Source organism: Podarcis filfolensis, assembly GCF_964270895.1.
Source record: "Podarcis filfolensis genome assembly, chromosome: 3".
Lineage (NCBI taxonomy): Eukaryota > Metazoa > Chordata > Lepidosauria > Squamata > Lacertidae > Podarcis > Podarcis filfolensis.
Genome location: NC_139606.1, coordinates 24,035,703 through 24,053,405, shown reverse-complemented (window position 1 = coordinate 24,053,405; position 17,703 = coordinate 24,035,703). Strand labels below are relative to the sequence as shown.

General features: G+C 40.5%; 1 protein-coding gene across 2 annotated transcripts in view; it reads right to left on the bottom strand.

Moving 5' to 3' along the window:
- CSMD1 (CUB and Sushi multiple domains 1) overlaps positions 1 to 17,703 on the bottom strand; it is a 937,839-nt gene that overhangs the window by 452,908 nt on the left and 467,228 nt on the right. For both annotated transcript variants that reach the window (XM_083606880.1, XM_083606881.1), the window contains exons 4-5: positions 16,083 to 16,277; positions 3,399 to 3,606 (exon numbers count right to left, since the gene is read on the bottom strand). In XM_083606880.1, coding sequence (XP_083463006.1) covers positions 3,399 to 3,606; positions 16,083 to 16,277 — 403 coding nt within the window. The remainder of the gene's footprint in view (positions 1 to 3,398; positions 3,607 to 16,082; positions 16,278 to 17,703) is intronic.

Genomic DNA, 17,703 nt, shown 5'->3' with positions numbered 1-17,703 from the left:
ATGGGCCCATTTTCTCATTTGCCAGTTAGGAGGCAACTTTTGATGGAGGGAGAGAGACTCTCAGGCCGAGTGATCACAATCTTAGATTTCCCAGAATACCCCTCAGAAGAAGGGATTCTGGGAAATCAAAAATAGCAGCTGCTTTTGTAGCTGATCTTGGAGGAGCTCTGCAACGTTCTCCATCCCACTAAGAGAAACATGCCTAGAATCCCTGAAAATGAAAAAAAAAAGTGGAAAAAAAAGTGAAGCAGTTTCACCAAGCCATCCACCACCAAATCTCACCCCAAATTCAAACTGAAGTTTTGACCTTTCATAAGTTTGGCTCAGCGTTACTTTAAACAACACATAGCTGCTGGTAACTATTCATGAATTTGCCTTGGTCCATTTGAAACGCATTAAATCCAGTGGTCATCAACACACCATGTAGCAACAAAGTCCGTAAGTAGAGTTTGCCAAATCTCGTGATCAAATTCATAGGCTTACCATTAGTTCTATCATTATAGGAGAGGAAGAAATAATGTTTCTGCATCCACTTTGATGGCACTGTGCACAACTTTTTTATATAAACCTTGTTTTTTTTAGTATAAACTTCTGAATAAACATACATAGGACTGGCCTACATACTAAAGAAGTGAAATAGCTAACATCTTTATTGACTGTAGTGTGATACTGCTAATTGTTAAAACAGTCCTGACAACTCATTCCCTATTTGTATTTCTTCTCCTTGTTTTTGCCTGCCCTGTTCCAAGACGAAATGACCTATTTTTCATGCCTGCTCTGCACTTCAACCTCCCACACCAACAGTTTGAATGTTCGTTAAAGCACGTTTGAAAAGGGGGGGCGGAATGAAGCACGTTTGAAAAGGGGGGGGCGGAATGGACAAGCAACTAGTTTATAAATAAATGTGAGAAACATTGAACTACCTCTTTTCAAATGATGCTCTAAAGTTACAGCCCCCTCATTCCTGAATGCTGCAGCACAAAAAACGTAGGACCAGTGTCATCAATATGCTTTGGTATCACTTTAATATCACAGAAATAATCACTATGACAACTGTTGGAAAATGTATGTGAAGTAAGCAAGTGTATTATCAAAACAATTTATTGGAATGAAAATAGAACTGAGGTAAGATAGGTATTAGAAACACTGTCTTTCGCTCCTGTTTTCAGTGGATTCAGTATTCAGCTGGATACTGAACAACTGCACACAACAAGCTTAATTTTAGGCATGTGATACCATTTACTATATTCAGAACACTATGTGAATTATGTTAACCATTCATGCTTCAGCCCAAATGAGTGGCGTACTCCAGAATTGTTCCTCAAAAAGCACTGGTGTGTGTGTGTGTGTGTGTGTGTGTGTGTGTGTACTTAAATGTATGTGTGAACATGCTGATGAGTTTTAAATAGGGATGTCAGCAATAATGGATCGGGAACAGTTTTCAAAGAGTAGAAAGGTCAGCACAAGGGCAGAAACCTGGTATATGAGAAAACTGGTCCTATTAGCTAGAAGTTATTATTTGGTGAGATACTCTTAAAGTTCGCTAGACGTGCTGCTATCTAAATTGCAGTGGTTGTCACAAAACGAGAAGTATCATTAAATGCAAAGCAACACTCTCTGGTAGAGTCAGTTCTCTCTTTCATTCCCTCTCATCAAACTGAGAAGCACATTTCTACTCCACAAATCCTTAAAGTGTAATTATATATTAAGAGGTTATGATGACTCACAGAAAAATAATTCTGGATCCTTCCATTAGAGGGCAGTATCCTACCACATCATCATTCTGAACACATTTCTAAAGGTGTTTGTTTCATTCCTTGCTGTAACTTAACATTCCCCCCCCAAGTAATTCACCATAAAGTATTTCTAAAATACCATTAACAATATTTAGTTGACTAATGCATATGTATTCCTGATGGAACTGATACAGGCATTATTATCATCACGACAGCAATGACTACAACTTCAAAACAAACAACTTCAAACAATTTATGAATACACAATTTCGAATGGCTAAATTTTGAAGGCTTCTATAAATATGAAATGAGACCACTGTAGGGGGGCCACTAGGTGGCGCATCGGAAGATGGCTGACAATAACATCTCTCCGACCTACACGAGGTAATTTGGAGGCTATGATGGGGGTAATTAGCCTCCTTAACCCCCCCAGGATTGTGGGGGGGACGGCCCTTGCCTGCTGTGCCCTATACCACCCCCGAATTTGTGGGGGTGGGGGCACTAGGCACAAAGCCCTCCTGTGGGATTCCGGCACTCCTGGACGCCGTCCCTGATTCGCGCCGCTAGTTGCAAGCATCTTCAAAAGAAACAATTTGGACGAGATAAATTGCACATGCTTCAAGGAAAAAGGGGAGTAAAGACTGCTGACAGAAGAGATCTCTGATAACAAGACAATAATAAAATATGAGAAGATACGTCAAGATACGGTATGACTGAGGGGGGAGGGGGGAAAAACCTGCCTTCCTTTTTCTTATGTGATTTAACAAGAATCCCCTCCCCTAATGAGTCAGAAACTAAGGACTTAAGCTGTGGATTTAAGGCTGTGTGGAGATAAACTTTCGAACCAAAGCAATGTTTCAAGATGAAGCTGGAAAGCTAAGAGTTTTGGAATGATGCAGTTAAAAATGCCGTCGCCATTTTGGGAGGCATTGTTGGAGCTCTTGGGTCTGGGAGGAGAAAGAGAGAAATAGAGTTAAAACAAAAAAAAAAATTTCCTTCCAGTAGCACCTTAAAGACCAACTAAGTTAGTTCTTGGTATGAGCTTTCGTGTGCATGCACACTTCTTCAGATACAAGTGTATCTTGTAGTATCTTAAGGTGCTACTGGAAGGAAAAAAATTTTTTTGTTTTGACTATGGCAGACCAACACGGCTACCTATCTGTAACTAGAAATAGAGTTGTTTACATATCGTGGATCAACTTCTCGGTGGGACTTAAGAGCGACAAATGCCAAATTTATGATGGAAAGAGCGATGTTATCTACGAAGGAGATATATGGAAACCATCTGGACTTAGTGGAGGAACGGGAAATCCACACAGGATTATTATTTTGCTTATCGGCTTAAGGAGACTAACAGAAGAGATCGTAAAGGAAAAATAGAAATCATATGAACAAGATATGATGTGGAAACACCAAGATAAGACTGGATAGAATTATGAATTTTGTTTGGACTGATTGGGACTTATTTGGACATTAACGCAGTAATAAGAAGATGATCTGAATCCCCCTTTGGATCTTGAAGTATGGGTTCCCCCAACAAAATTTAAAAATTTGGCTTTGTAATTTGGAATTTATGTGATGTGATTTAATTTGATGTGATTGGCCAGTTAATAAAAATTATTTTAAAAAAAAGAAAGAAATGAGACCACTGTATTGACTTACCATATTGATGGTGCTTCAGTGCCACTGATCTCTAAGAAATCGTAGCCTTCCTCTAGTTGGAAATCCGTAAAAACCAAAGCAATGGTATCTCCTGGCTCAGCTAGAATGGTCCATGTGCAATCAGCATTGTTATCATACTCAGAAGGAAAGTGAGGACTTGAAATAATTCCACTTGTCCCACGGAGAGTTCCTCCACAAGCACCTTCAGCTGATTATAAAAAACAAATGCAATAGAATTGGTCACACTGATAATATATTAACCATGTTAACAGCACCGTGGAAGGGGGTATATACAGAGATGAAGAAACACTATACATTTTATTATTTCTAAGAAGCATCAAGTGATCCCTGACATCTCCAGTTAAAAAAATAACAAGCAGTACATGTTAGAAAAGATCTCTGCCTGAGATGCCCTGTTTGAGCATTCATCCTGATTTATTTGCACAAAGCTTTTGCAGAGGTTATATGATCTCTGCTGTTTATTAAGCATCCATCCTGATCTGTCAATCAAGAACGTTCAGCCAAAACACATATAAAAATCATAATAATAACAACAATAACAAGCACCACCACTGCTCTCACTTAATGTATGAGCTGAACAATATAACACAACACAATGGCCAATAGGATGTCACATAGAGGAGGGAGAAAGGTTGTTTTCTGCTGCTCCAGAGAAGCGGACACGGAGCAATGGTTCCAAACTACAAGAAAGAAGATTCCACCTAAACATTAGGAAGAACTTCCTGACAGTAAGAGCTGTTCGACAGTGGAATTTGCTGCCAAGGAGTGTGGTGGAGTCTCCTTCTTTGGAGGTCTTTAAGCAGAGGCTTGACAACCATATGTCAGGAGTGCTCTGATGGTGTTTCCTGCTTGGCAGGGGGTTGGACTCGATGGCCCTTGTGGTCTCTTCCAACTCTATGATTCTATGATTCTATGAATAACAATGGCACTAAACACTATTTATAGACTAATACAAATGATCAGAAATTACAACCAAAGTCTCTAAATCTTCATCACCAGTCGCGGTAGAATAATTAAAAAAAATTGATATATACATAATCAGTCAACAAATATCGCCGGAACAGAGTTTCCAGTTAACCAATCTGTTTCGTTCAATATGTAGTCATCAGTGACTACAGTATCGTATGAGCACTGATCCAGAGCATATTTTCTACAGCGTTTATATTTGCTTACATGTAAGATTGGCTTGTTAAGAAACTGAACTGCATCCTTCTCACATTAATTCTTACAAGTCTGGCTGATGAAGCATTGAACGTAATAGATTGGTTATCCGGAAACTCTGTTCCGGCAATATTTGGTGACTGATTATGTATATATCAAACTTTTGAATTATTCTACTGTGACTGGAAATCAGCCCTGAGTGCTCACTGGAAGGACAGATCCTGAAGCTGAGACTCCAATGCTTTGGCCACCTCATGAGAAGAGAAGACTCCCTGGAAAAGACCCTGATTTTGGGAAAGATGGAGGGCACAAGGAGAAGGGGACGACAGAGGACGAGATGGTTGGACAGTGTTCTCGAAGCTACCAGCATGAGTTTGACCAAACTGCAGGAGGCAGTGGAAGACAGGAGTGCCTGGCGTGCTCTGGTCCATGGGGTCACGAAGAGTCAGACATGACTAAACGACTAAACAACAACAACAACAACTGTGACTGGTGAAGAAGATTTAGAGACTTTGGTTGTAATTTCTGATCATTTGCATTAGTCTATAAATAAATTAGTCTATAAATGTTATATTGTTCAGCTTGTCTATATTGCAACACGGGTTTGTTTATGGCTCACTCAATGTATGGCAGCTTCACGTGTTCCTATATATTTTTGAGAAACAAATATGTATTCTCTGTGTGCATAATTTCATTGTGTTCATGTTTATATCATGGCATTGCACATTATGCAGAACTTGGATTAAAGGTCAGCATTTTATTACTTCTCTGCTATTAACTATTAAGTCATGCATGGAGAATTTCCAGTTGCAACACAGCACAAAAGTATATCCCATGCAACAAAATATTTTTCACAAATAGACTGGAAGAATTATCACGGTGAATCATGCACAGCATTTTACAGGAAGCATTTTAAGGGAACAATTGTTACATTAGCGCTTGTATTATTAGTATAAAAACTTATGTAATTGCAAAGGAAGCCTTCTCTGCAGTTCAGCGGCATGAAAAATTAAAAGCTCATTAAGCTGCCTACGAAAACGGTAGCTGAAAACTAAAAGACAGCAATAATAAACAACGTGGTGTTTTGTCCTTCGCCCCCAGTAATGATAAAGCCCCTTTCACTTTTACACATTGTATTATTTTAACCTACATTGATCATGATTGTCCTTGTGGGTTATACTCATAATATCATTTTATATACACATATGGAACTTGACAAGGTCTCTGGCTCAAGGAACCTATCAGCTAATGAAGATGTGTGCAATACAAAACAATTAAGGGATTAGATTCAATTGGCTGTGAGCAACTCCGTGGGTAGGTGGCCTGTGATCAAAGTCATGACAGAGGAATCAATTCCGGAAGGTACATTTTAAAAGAAGAAAGAATGGCTAGGCTTGTGCAGTCAGAAGGCAGATCCTACCCACAGATAAGTGCTTTTCATTTGTTTCTCCATGCAATTGACATTGCATAGAGGAGTAGCAATGGGCAAATCTGTCAACTTTGGTTTCTCTCAGTTTCTACCCCCCACCCAATAGTAGATTCTGTCTTCCACATTTCCAATTGAGTTTGTAATTCTTGGTTGTTTTTTAAGTCCTTGTGAAAACTCACCAGAATTCTTCCAGTTCAATGGCTTACTTCCTCTTTAGAACAAACTACAATTTGCCATCACTACTCCCAGTAGTGATGTGTGGAAGTGAGAGCTGGACCATAAAGAAGGCTGATCGCCGAAGAATTGATGCTTTTGACTTATGGTGCTGGAGGAGACTCTTGAGAATCCCATGGACTGCAAGAAGATCAAACCTCTCCATTCTGAAGGAAATAAGCCCTGAGTGCTCACTGGAAGGACAGATCCTGAAGCTGAGGCTCCAATACTTTGGCCACCTCATGAGAAAAGAAGACTCCCTGGAAAAGACCCTGATTTTGGGAAAGATGGAGGGCACAAGGAGAAGGGGACGACAGAGGACGAGATGGTTGGACAGTGTTCTCGAAGCTACGAACATGAGCTTGACCAAACTGCGGGAGGCAGTGGAAGGCAGGAGTGCCTGGCGTGCTCTGGTCCATGGGGTCATGAAGAGTCGGACACAACTAAACGACTAAACAGCAACAATTTGCCATTGAAGCCAAAATAGCAATATACAATTTGTGCTTACCCTTCACGTAGGAATGGTTGGATTTCTGATTTATTTATTCCCTTTTTTGCCCAATCTTAAATATCAACATACCTGTATGCATTTGCTAAATTTTGCACACGCACACACACACACACACACACACAAGCCTCAAGAAAATTTGTCAGCATTTTTGTGCTACTTTCTCCTAATAAACACATATTTGCAAGCAATTTCCCCCTGTGCAATACGTATTTGTATGCTAGTATCACTAATATATTTGTTGTTATTTTGCAATGCTCCCCGGTATGGAGGTTCAGTGTCACAACACTGCCACCAAAAGGGCCTGCCTCATGTCTCCACCAATCACACCTGCCATGGTAGTGGAACACAGGGTGGAGCTTCAGCAGTGGCGTAGCGTGGGGGGTGCAGGGGGGGCCGGCCGCACCGGGCGCAACATCTGGGGGTTAGGGTTAGGGGGCGCAGATCCACAGGTTAGGGGGCGCAAATCCATGGGTTAGGGGTGCAAATTACTTGCCTTGCCCTGGGTCTGACAACCCACGCTACACCACTGAGCTTCAGAAGATGACCACGGCAGAAGATGATGGCAGGCAATGGGGAACTAACATTAATACAATAGATATGCCATAGAGCTCTCATTTGTGGCAAATGATGCACATGGTCTTTTGTCCTGCCAAGGACCACGGGACTCAGCAGGAAGACTGAAATTTCACTAGAAATAAAAACTCCCCTGTTTAGGGGGACTGATGTTTTAATAAATTTGTAATCTTTTGTTGGAAGCTGCCAAAAGTGGCTGGGGAAACCCAGCCAGATGGGTGGGATATTATTATTATTATTATTATTATTATTATTATTATTATTATTATCTCAGTGCAGCCTCTCCTGTGTTTTCTCCTCACCTGGAAATTGAATGTATGAAACACCCCTTTCAACCTTTTGGGTTTTAAAGTGGTACATCAACATTTGTTTTATAGTAGAATTGTAGAATAGAAAAGGGACCAGGATGATCATCTAGTCCAATCTATTGCAATGCAGGAATCTTTGAGCCAACGTGGGGCTTGAACTCATAACCCAGCGTCTCATGCTCTACTGTCTGAGCTATCATACAAGACACATTTAAAAAACAATATAAATTCTGCTTCAAAGACTTGTCCTTTCTGCCTCTGATGCAGGCAATTTAGTGAAATGCCCAATTCACTGGAATTTTTTTAAAATGCTATCTTCTTGAAACATTCCTGTAAATGTACCCCATCACACCCTTTAGAATATTACTTTTTCAGTGTTAGCCAGAAGGTGATAAAGAACTATTGCCCAAATAGAAGCGCATTGACAATATCACTTGGCCCCGTAAATATAGTTGTCTTTTAAAAGAAGCATTCAGAGAATAGCTTGCTGTCTTTTATAAAGCACCTTCTCTATTTATATTGCTATATATCTGCAATCCTTGTGTGCTGCATAATGTTCAAGACAGTTCTGCTGTGCACTATCCTCCATTCTTTGGGGATGACAAAGCCTTAGGATAAGCCTATTAGAAGCCAATCAAAACTTTGTAAAATAAATGAGCAATTAAAGAGCACATCTGTGCACTTTTCATCTCAGCAATGTGAGTACAAATGGGGGGAAACGGAGCTATCCCCGCACTACTTAAATATGCAAAGAACTGAGGTCTGTGGTTATCAAGACAGTCTGTGTGCAAATCCAAACCAAACCTGACATCACCTTAGAATCCCTCTACCTGAAATTATTTATAGTGCTTATTGCTGCAAGCAACAGCACGCTGAAAGGATGTGGCAAGGCAAAAAGAACTCCCTTTACATTTTACATTTCACTTTTTCGTTTTCTCCGTACTTTCTGCATTTACTTTCCTTGTTTTTACAGGTTACTGCTTGGTCACAGCACAGACCTGATTTGAGAGGGGTGGGGGTGATTCAACTAGCAAATTGTAAATAAATCTGACCGCTCCCCACCTCCCCACAACCCACTCCGCTAAAGACAACAAAGGAAATTCACAATCTACCATGCCAAATATTGTCTGGAAATGCTTTTAACTATTTCATTTGATGACGAGAATTCAAGTGGTTGATGTGCCTTTCAAGTTCCAAGCACTTCAGTTTATGTTATCTTCTGCTCCAGCAAGGAAAATAACTTGACAAATGACATGCCAATACTTCAGTGCACAAAACTAATACAGAGATATTGATTTCCAGTGAGGTCAACATCAATGCAAGAATTGGACTAAATCATAAGTGACCTTGGAACTCAAAGAGGCATATTCTAACGTTTTTATCTTGTTACTGTTTTATTGCTGTCATCCTTTTTAAGAGTCACAGTGCCTATCCTGGATTTTAACAGCAAGAAAAATGAGACACAGCAGGTAACAAGTATGTTCCCTTGTGGACTTTTGAGTACTTGAACAAACCTGTCCATCTCTGGCCTAGGTCATTGCAATTTAAGTTCATAAAAACTCACTGCAGCTTTTGCAAACCCTCTGTACTATTGCAGTCATAATATGGTGCAATCCTATTTCCTATACAAAAATAGCTCCAAGCCCAATGGGACTTATACCCTGATAAGTGAGCATCACTGCAGTGGTTGTGAACTTTTGGGGGTACATTAGAAAATTTGGGAATTTGACATAATGCTGTGACACCAACCCTTCTGTTTGTTTTTCTTGTCCTTCTCCAAGGTCACTGTCCTCCCTGTAAAAAGGTAAAGGGACTCCTGACCATTAGGTCCAGTCGTGACCGACTCTAGGGTTGCGGCGCTCATGTCGCTTTATTGGCCATTGGAGCCGGCGTTTATCTGCAGACAGCTTCCGGGTCATGTGGCCAGCATGACAAAGCCACTTCTGGCTAACCAGAGCAGCACACGGAAACACCATTTACCTTCCCGCCGGAGCAGTACCTATTTATCTACTTGCAGTTTGACGTGCTTTCGAACTGCTAGGGAGCAGGGACCGAGCAACGGGAGCTCACCCCGTCGCGGGGATTCGAACTGCAGACCTTCTAATCGGCAAGTCCTAGGCTCAGTGGTTTAACCCACAGCGCCACCCGCGTCCCGTCCTCCCTGTAGACAGATAGAATTCACGTGCATGCACATACACATGCAGAAGCACACTGCACCATCAAACTGGAATGACTTTGGTAGGTAAGGTAAAGGTAAAGGTACCCCTGCCCGTCCGGGCCAGTCGTGTCCGACTCTGGGGTTGCGTGCTCATCTCGCTCTAGAGGCCGTGAGCCGGCGCCGTCCGAAGACACTTCCGGGTCACGTGGCCAGCGTGACGAAGCTGCTCTGGCGAGCCAGCACCAGCGCAGCACACGGAAACGCCGTTTACCTTCCCGCTAGAAAGCGGTCCCTATTTATCTACTTGCACTTAAGAGTGCTTTCGAACTGCTAGGTGGGCAGGAGCTGGGACCGAACGACGGGAGCTCACCCCGCCGTGGGGATTCGAACCGCCGACCATACGATCGGCAAGTCCTAGGCACTGAGGTTTTACCCACAGCGCCACCTGCTTTGTGGACTTTGGTAGACCACATAGTAAAAACCAGAGATCTGCTGCTCGCCGGCACCAGGAAAACAGTGATCCAAGGCTTGGTTGCCGATCTGAGCCTTGAAAATGTAAAGAAGGCTGAAAAAGGAATTTGGAAACAACATCACTTTTCAAGCTCCTTCCTGCAGCTTTTTAAAGGCTAAAGAACTTGCCGCTTTCTGCCAAAGGTGCCTCTCTGTGTGTGCTCCTCGCACCAAAGGAACTCTTCAAGGAGATGCCACATTTGTGCCCTCTGGAGTAAAGGACTGCAGCCTCAGTTAATTTTCATAACCAAATGGCACTCACTAAGTGGCTCATACCTATCAAGCAAGTGGTGTGCTAATAGAGAGATAAATAAAACTTAACAAGTGTGAGAAATGATAAATGTTGCCTCTTCATGGCTTATAAGAAATAAGATGTTTAGTTCACTTCTATTCAGCACATGTAACAGACTGCACCTATAGCCATTCACTTTACCTATAGCTTAAATGATAAAGTGAATAACTGTAATAAAAGCTCTGTTTTGCTCCTCTCACATAAAAGCAAGTTCTGAAGGCATGAATCTAGCAGCTAAGTTAACCATTAACCACAAAAGCAGAAAGTACAGCACAGGTTCAAAAATGCCCAAGATCACAGGACGCAGTGTGTAGTCAGCATAAACACAAAAGTTCCACATATCAAGGTTGGGTGTTTAACACCTGTTGCTAAACTAATAATAATAATAATAATAATAATAATAATAATAATAATAATTTATTTATACCCCGCCACTCTGGGCGGCTTCCAACAAAATATTAATATACAATAGTCTATTAAACATTAAAGGCTTCCCTAAACAGGGCTGCCTTCAGATGTCTTCTAAAAGTCTGGCAGTTGTTTTTCTCTTTGACATCTGGTGGGAGGGTGTTCCACAGGGAAGGCGCCACTACTGAGAAGGCCCTCTGCCTGGTTCCCTGTAACTTCACTTCTGGCCGCGAGGGAACCGCCAGAAGGCTCTCGGCGCTGGATCTCAGTGTCCGGGCAGAACAATGGGGGTGGAGACACTCCTTCAGGTATACTGGACTGAGGTGTGAAGGTCACACATACAATGTTGTGGTTAACACCTGTTGCTAAACTGGCACTTGTACAAAAGGTCAGATAAAGGTGAAGCGTGGCAATGGAACATTTGTGGTTAAAATATGTTATGGAAACTACCATATTTCTATTATGATTGATGAGGGAAATAGGGGTGCTGTTACCAGTTGGGACTTTCCACACCCTCTCTGTGAGGGAGGGGAAAGAAGGACTTAGGGGCTTTAAAAGTTGTGTGTAACCTCTTGATCCTTGTGGTTGCTGTCTCTTTATGCTGCAGCCACCCATTTGCAAATGTATTAATAAAACCTTCCTATATTACCAAATTTGTCCAAGATCATTTTTATTAAAGGCTCTCAAGGCACAAAAGTCTTGGGGACCATTTAGGCCAGGGGTAGGCAACCTAAGGCCCGGGGGCCGGATGCGGCCCAATCGCCTTCTCAATCCGACCTGTGGATGGTCCGAGAATCAGCATGTTTTTACATGAGTAGAATGTGTCCATGCATCTCTGGGTTATTTGTGGGGCATAGGAATTTGTTCATCCCCCCCCCAAATATAGTCTGCCCCCCACATGGTCTGAGGGACAGTGTACCAGCCCATGGCTGAAAAAGGTTGCTGACCCCTGATTTAGGCCCTGATTTCAGATTATTAAGACTGTTCTGCTCAGACTCATACTGCATGGTCCTAGTTCGAGATAACATTTCAAGATTTACTTTGGTGTACTGCAATGTAACTGATGGAAACATGGTTCATATTTTGAATATTACAAAACATGAGGGAGTCATTAAGAAGTGCCAGGATTTCCTCTCCCCTGTTCCTTCAGTGGCTTTCCCTTGCAATTTATCACCAGCAATAGAATAGATACAATTAAAAACTTGACTGGCATATTATAAAGCTCTTGCAAGTGACATATTGTCATTTCCAGCCACATTATGTAAGGCTTATCAATTAAAGGAAATCGCAGCTTTAGACAGCTCCAAATGAACCATACATTATTTACTAAGCCTTATTAAAAGCATCTGCAAAGTCACTACTGGTTCTCTATTAGATGTCATTTTTCTATAATTCTCGGGGATTTAAAAAATAAATAAATATGCACAGTGATCCAGTTCCTTAGCTCAGCAAAACAAAAAAGTAAAGCAGTCAAAGCTACTTCTAAAGACCTCTGCCCTCAGACATCTGTAGCCTATTGTTTGTATTTTATTAGCCATTTATTGAAATTATATGCTCTGCACTGACATTTTAAAACATCCCATTGCTATCATTGAATCATACATATCTGGGCCAAACTGGCAATTCATCAAGTCAGCTCGCAGAATTTGGAAACATTCAAAGGAAGCTGTTGCATTGATGCAGATAATTACATATTAGCCATGGCATTGATCTGTGCATCCAGATGACTTCTGCTACCTCTAAGAAAAAGGCAACCTAATGCTCATAATTGAAAGATCAAATATGGCCTGAAGAAAAAGTAAAGGAAAGCTTTACATGTATTCTCTCTTACAGCTAAGGTACTAAAGACAAATATGCTGACCATCTTATGAAACATTTTTTTTTCTTTACTCCAAGGCTTCCATTGACCTTTAAGGATTGTCTTCCCATGAGCACCTAGGAAGCAACTGCAGACTGCTAGAGAAACTGTAGTTTGAAGCGCTTATTTTGGACCTTTCTTTGGTGAATGCAAGAAGACTGGGAATGAAAGTTGTAAAAACACTGTCTAGCAAATGGAGAAATAGCTGGATATCATTCTGGAGTGCATACTCTGAACATTTTAAATAATTGTTATATACATAATTGGCAGACATAATTGGATTAAGGACGATGCACAAAGGAAAGCGATGAATTGAAGGTGAAGGGCTCTGTCTGAGGGGCAGGGAAGAGAAGATATTCCAGGGCAGGAGGCTGTGGGAAGAGGTGGAATTTCCCAGGTGAGAGAACTGGGAGGGTTCACTCTTCTGTGTGTGGAATAATTTTGATACAGGGCATTACTTCTTCTCTTCTTTCTTCCCTTCCCTTCCTTATTCTTGCTTTTTCTGTTTTTCTTTTCTAGGTAAGTGTGATTTTTTAATTGTAGTTTATGTTGAAAACTTTTAATAAAAATGGATGAAAAACGAAAAGAAAAGGAGAAGTGATGTAATGGTGTGGCTGGGGGGGGGGGACTTCAAATGACTAAGGCTAGGGGAGGACTCCTGCTTGATTCTCTTTTTAATGAGAATTTGGATATACTAGAGAAAAAGCCTACTGGAAACCACTGCAGGACACTAATAACACCCTGGAAATGGATATTCTCAGTTTGGGCAATTTGAATTGCAATTCTGTTTTGTTTAGCAAGCACATTTATAATTACTTAACAAGAGGAACTATTATAGTTTTAAGTATTAAGCGAAATAATTGAAAAGTTAACCATTTTCAAATATAAGCAAAATAATCCTGATTTGTATGACTCAGCAACATTAACAGAGAAAGGAATTATAAGAATACTATACATTTTTTTCGGATTTCAGTATGTACCGGTATATGTGAACTATATTACAATGAAAGCTATGTGATCCAGCAAGAGTTAAGGACTTCTAAAGCCAATTAATTTCATTTCCAGATGAAATCAGTTAAACTGAAGGCAGCCTGAACTCATGCTTACTCAGCGCTTAATTTCAGCTAGAATTGGAGATGGGAGAGAAATTTTATTTTGTTTGCATTTTAATTCACATTATTCAAACAAATACATGAACTGAAACCCTGAATCCTTTTGCAATCCGGTTTTTAACCAAACAATATGTACGAGCAATATGTAGCAAAACGAGTGCATAAAATGCATATATTAGTGAAAATAACATCCAATAAAGTTTTATATCAAGGAAAATGCCTGGCAAAAATGTGTTGATCACTTAACACTGAATACAAAAAAGTGTTTATTAGGAGAAATTAGCATGAAAATGGTGGCGAATTTTCAGGAGAAAATTAAAAAAAAATCACAAATTGCTTTGGAAATGTGGACAACAGATTTTAATACTGGAAAAATAAGAAACTAAGAGAAACTGAATTGACATATTTGCCCCTCCTCAGGTAGACAACACTCAATATACTGTACTCATACCCCATCCTAAGTAATATATCGTTTGACACCTTCTTTGTTTTCACAATAAGCTAATTTCTTTCCTTAGTTCAGAGAATGATATATACATTACTTGTCAAACCAATATTTAAACTCGGAATTGATTTCTCACAAAGAGACACACACAGAGTACCAGATTGAAACCAGCTGCTTCTGATCAATGTTAATGAATTGTGCTGCCCCGATAATGGTAATCCTACAAATGATAGTAACTCTAGGAGTAAACTGATTTCTTTAAATATTTTTGGTAGGATAGTTTCTTGATTAAGAACCCTAAGATCCCATCTAATAATGATCTCCACGGCCACCATGCTTTTATCAGTGTAAGTGCTTGCGCTTGTCAAAAACAGCAACAGAATAATTGGCATGTGCAATGGGAAAACTGGGTCACTGGAATCAAGCTACAGCAAGGATTCGCGTATTACAGAATTAGAAGGTGTACTTGCAGTTGATTCAGACACCTTCTGGCATCCATCTTAGCTGTAAATCCTGGAAGACCTGCTCCCTGCCTTGCAGACCTTCCCTACTTGTCTTGCAAGAGTTGAGCCATGACTGACTCCAGCTACAAAAAACTGAATCTGCTGAACAGACTCTGGGGCTGGGGTGTTGTTTGGAGGCTTCTGCTGTTGGGGGTTGTTTCTGATTCTGTATCTTTATTTTATAGCTTGGGATTTATGTGGGAATTGTTCTGTTTGTATTTTTAAAATATTTATGACTACTTTTGTTATCTTGCAGTTATGTCTTTTTTTCATGTGGCAATCCGCCTTGAGCATGGTTTGAACTGTGGAAATGCAGCATATAAATAAAGTTATGTATGAATTGATGCAGTATCCAATAAACTATGAAACAGAAACAATATTGGACTGTATGTTAACTAGAAATCTGTAAGAATCCATACTGAAATGCTGTTGGTCCCAGTCCACATGCACCAGATGACTATAATATGCACACGGTTTGAAATAAAATTGTTGTTTCCTCTCATATGTTGCACAGAATATGTAATGTACCTAGGTGCACATATTAGTTTGTCATGACATATTGTGCAGTCCTAAGTGGCTGAAATAAATGGTACCATTAGCTAAGTTTAATAACATTTTAAAATGAACTCACTGTTGAGGGATTTTGGCTGTCTAAAAATATTTAGGTAGATTAGCAAAAAAGCAGTGTGTGAGTAGTTTGAAGTATATTAGCTGGAAAAAGTCTGTAACTCTCATGTCCTCCTTGTGTGTCTGTCCTCCTTGTGTGACATCACTTCCTCTGCCAGCAGCTGTGCTGGCTGCTGGAGGTTGCCCACAGTTGTAGCCAATTGCAGGCAATCTTGGGGGCATGGTTTAAGGAATGGACCAGAGGGAAGACCTCTTTCCTGTGAAAACCAGTCACACACAGGCCTTGGCCTCAGTCAATGCTGGAAAACATTTCCCAAATTCCTACCTTGCTCAGCAGAGAAAATCCCAGGCATCAAGCCAGTCTATTTTCCGCAATTCTCCTTTGCCATGGGACCAATATAATATGGAGTCTTGGCTCATCCCAGACCACATCAACAAACTTGGAACATATTTATTTATTTTTTGGACATTTGTTTGGTCATTCTATGAATGACATATTCATTTCAGATCATTATTTCACAATAGGTTTCACAAGGTTCATGCTAGAAATCTTACCTCTGCAAAATGGAACTGGAAAATCCCATGATGCTCCATTTCCAGGACTCATGATACATGTCAACATAGCATGGCCTTCGAGGATATAGCCGGACATGCAGCTGTACCGAATTTTATCTCCAATATTGAATCTTGTACCATGAAGAACTCCTTTTGGTATTTCGCCAGGATTGCCGCATGTATGGCTAGGCAGCACTGATGGAGAAAAGGAATAGATTTTATTAAGGTAGAATGTACAGAATAAAAACAAATAGCATTTAATTGGCTGAGACTTCATTGTGCAATAAGTATACATATACATAACTTTTTGTTTCTCTGCTTTCACTTAGAGCAAATAAATTGTTCCTTAGGATAATGAAACACTGTTCCTTAGGAAATAAACATTCAATATATCAGATAAATACAATTTCGTATAGAAAATTAGGGTGGTATCTCCGGACATCTAACTCTCAGGAAAATGCATTTAGGATTGCAGTATAAATTGTGTGAAGCAGCGTAATAGTATTCTGTTCAGCTCCTTATTTGATTTTTACTAGAAATATAGATCTGCTTCCAAGGAACTTGGAGAACTATCCTTTCCAATGTGCCACAGGAAAGCAACACACTGTACTGATACATAGTCTAAAAATTTCCAAAGATTTCAGTATTTGCATTTATACGTGGCACCAGGAACAAGTTCTGGGTATGAAAAAAACCAATAATACATTTCCTTGAAGAGTCTGAATTTTGGCGATGTTCAGCTCCTTTCCAAGCAGAGGAGCCAACCTGAGCCCCAGGTTATGGGTGCCCAGTGTATGTGACCCCTATAGTTGGCACCCCTGTTTCCAAGGAAAGAGTAGATACTCTAAACAGCAGCAGCATCATAAACAATAGCAACTGGGCAGTTACAGCAGCCCTGCAAAACTAGGCAGAACATTAACAACCTATTTGACCAACCAGACACAGGTTTGTAATGGGTGGGACACGGATAACCACTACATAGCCACACAGAACTGTGTTGGTACGGTGGAACTGAAACAAATCCAAAGTGTTTCTCATCCCAGTGCTGAAGCACTGATTTCTTTCCCCCACCCCCAAACCTTATATCACATAATTTCTTGAGTGATAAATCTGGCAGGAGGTGCTAATAATAGCTCTGAAATGGTTTACCTTAGTACTAGAGACAGCCAATGATTAATCCGGCACAAATATATAATGTGTTTAACTTGTATTGAAAGCAATGAAATTTTAATCAATTGACTGAGAAAGCCAGCTCAAGTCAATGGATTTAAGGGTACTTAATTTTGGCTTCAGTTGCAGCCACAGTCTGTTTGAATACTGATCCTACATTTGCCATAGCATTGTGTGTGTGTCTGAATCTTACACAGTAACTGCTACCAGTAGCAGAATCTTCATTCTATGAAACCTACTTGCAAGAAATAACCATTTGGATAATCTTAGCTCTAGTGTGACACTGTTGGATGACACGTAGCTAAATCTGGTCTTACTGGAACACACAGCTTATGCCTCCTTTGCTTCAAATCAGGGATGGGGGGGGCTATGACCCTCCAGATTTTGTTGGACTATAATTTCCACCATCCCTTACCATTGACAATACTGTTTGGGGCTGATATGAGTCCAG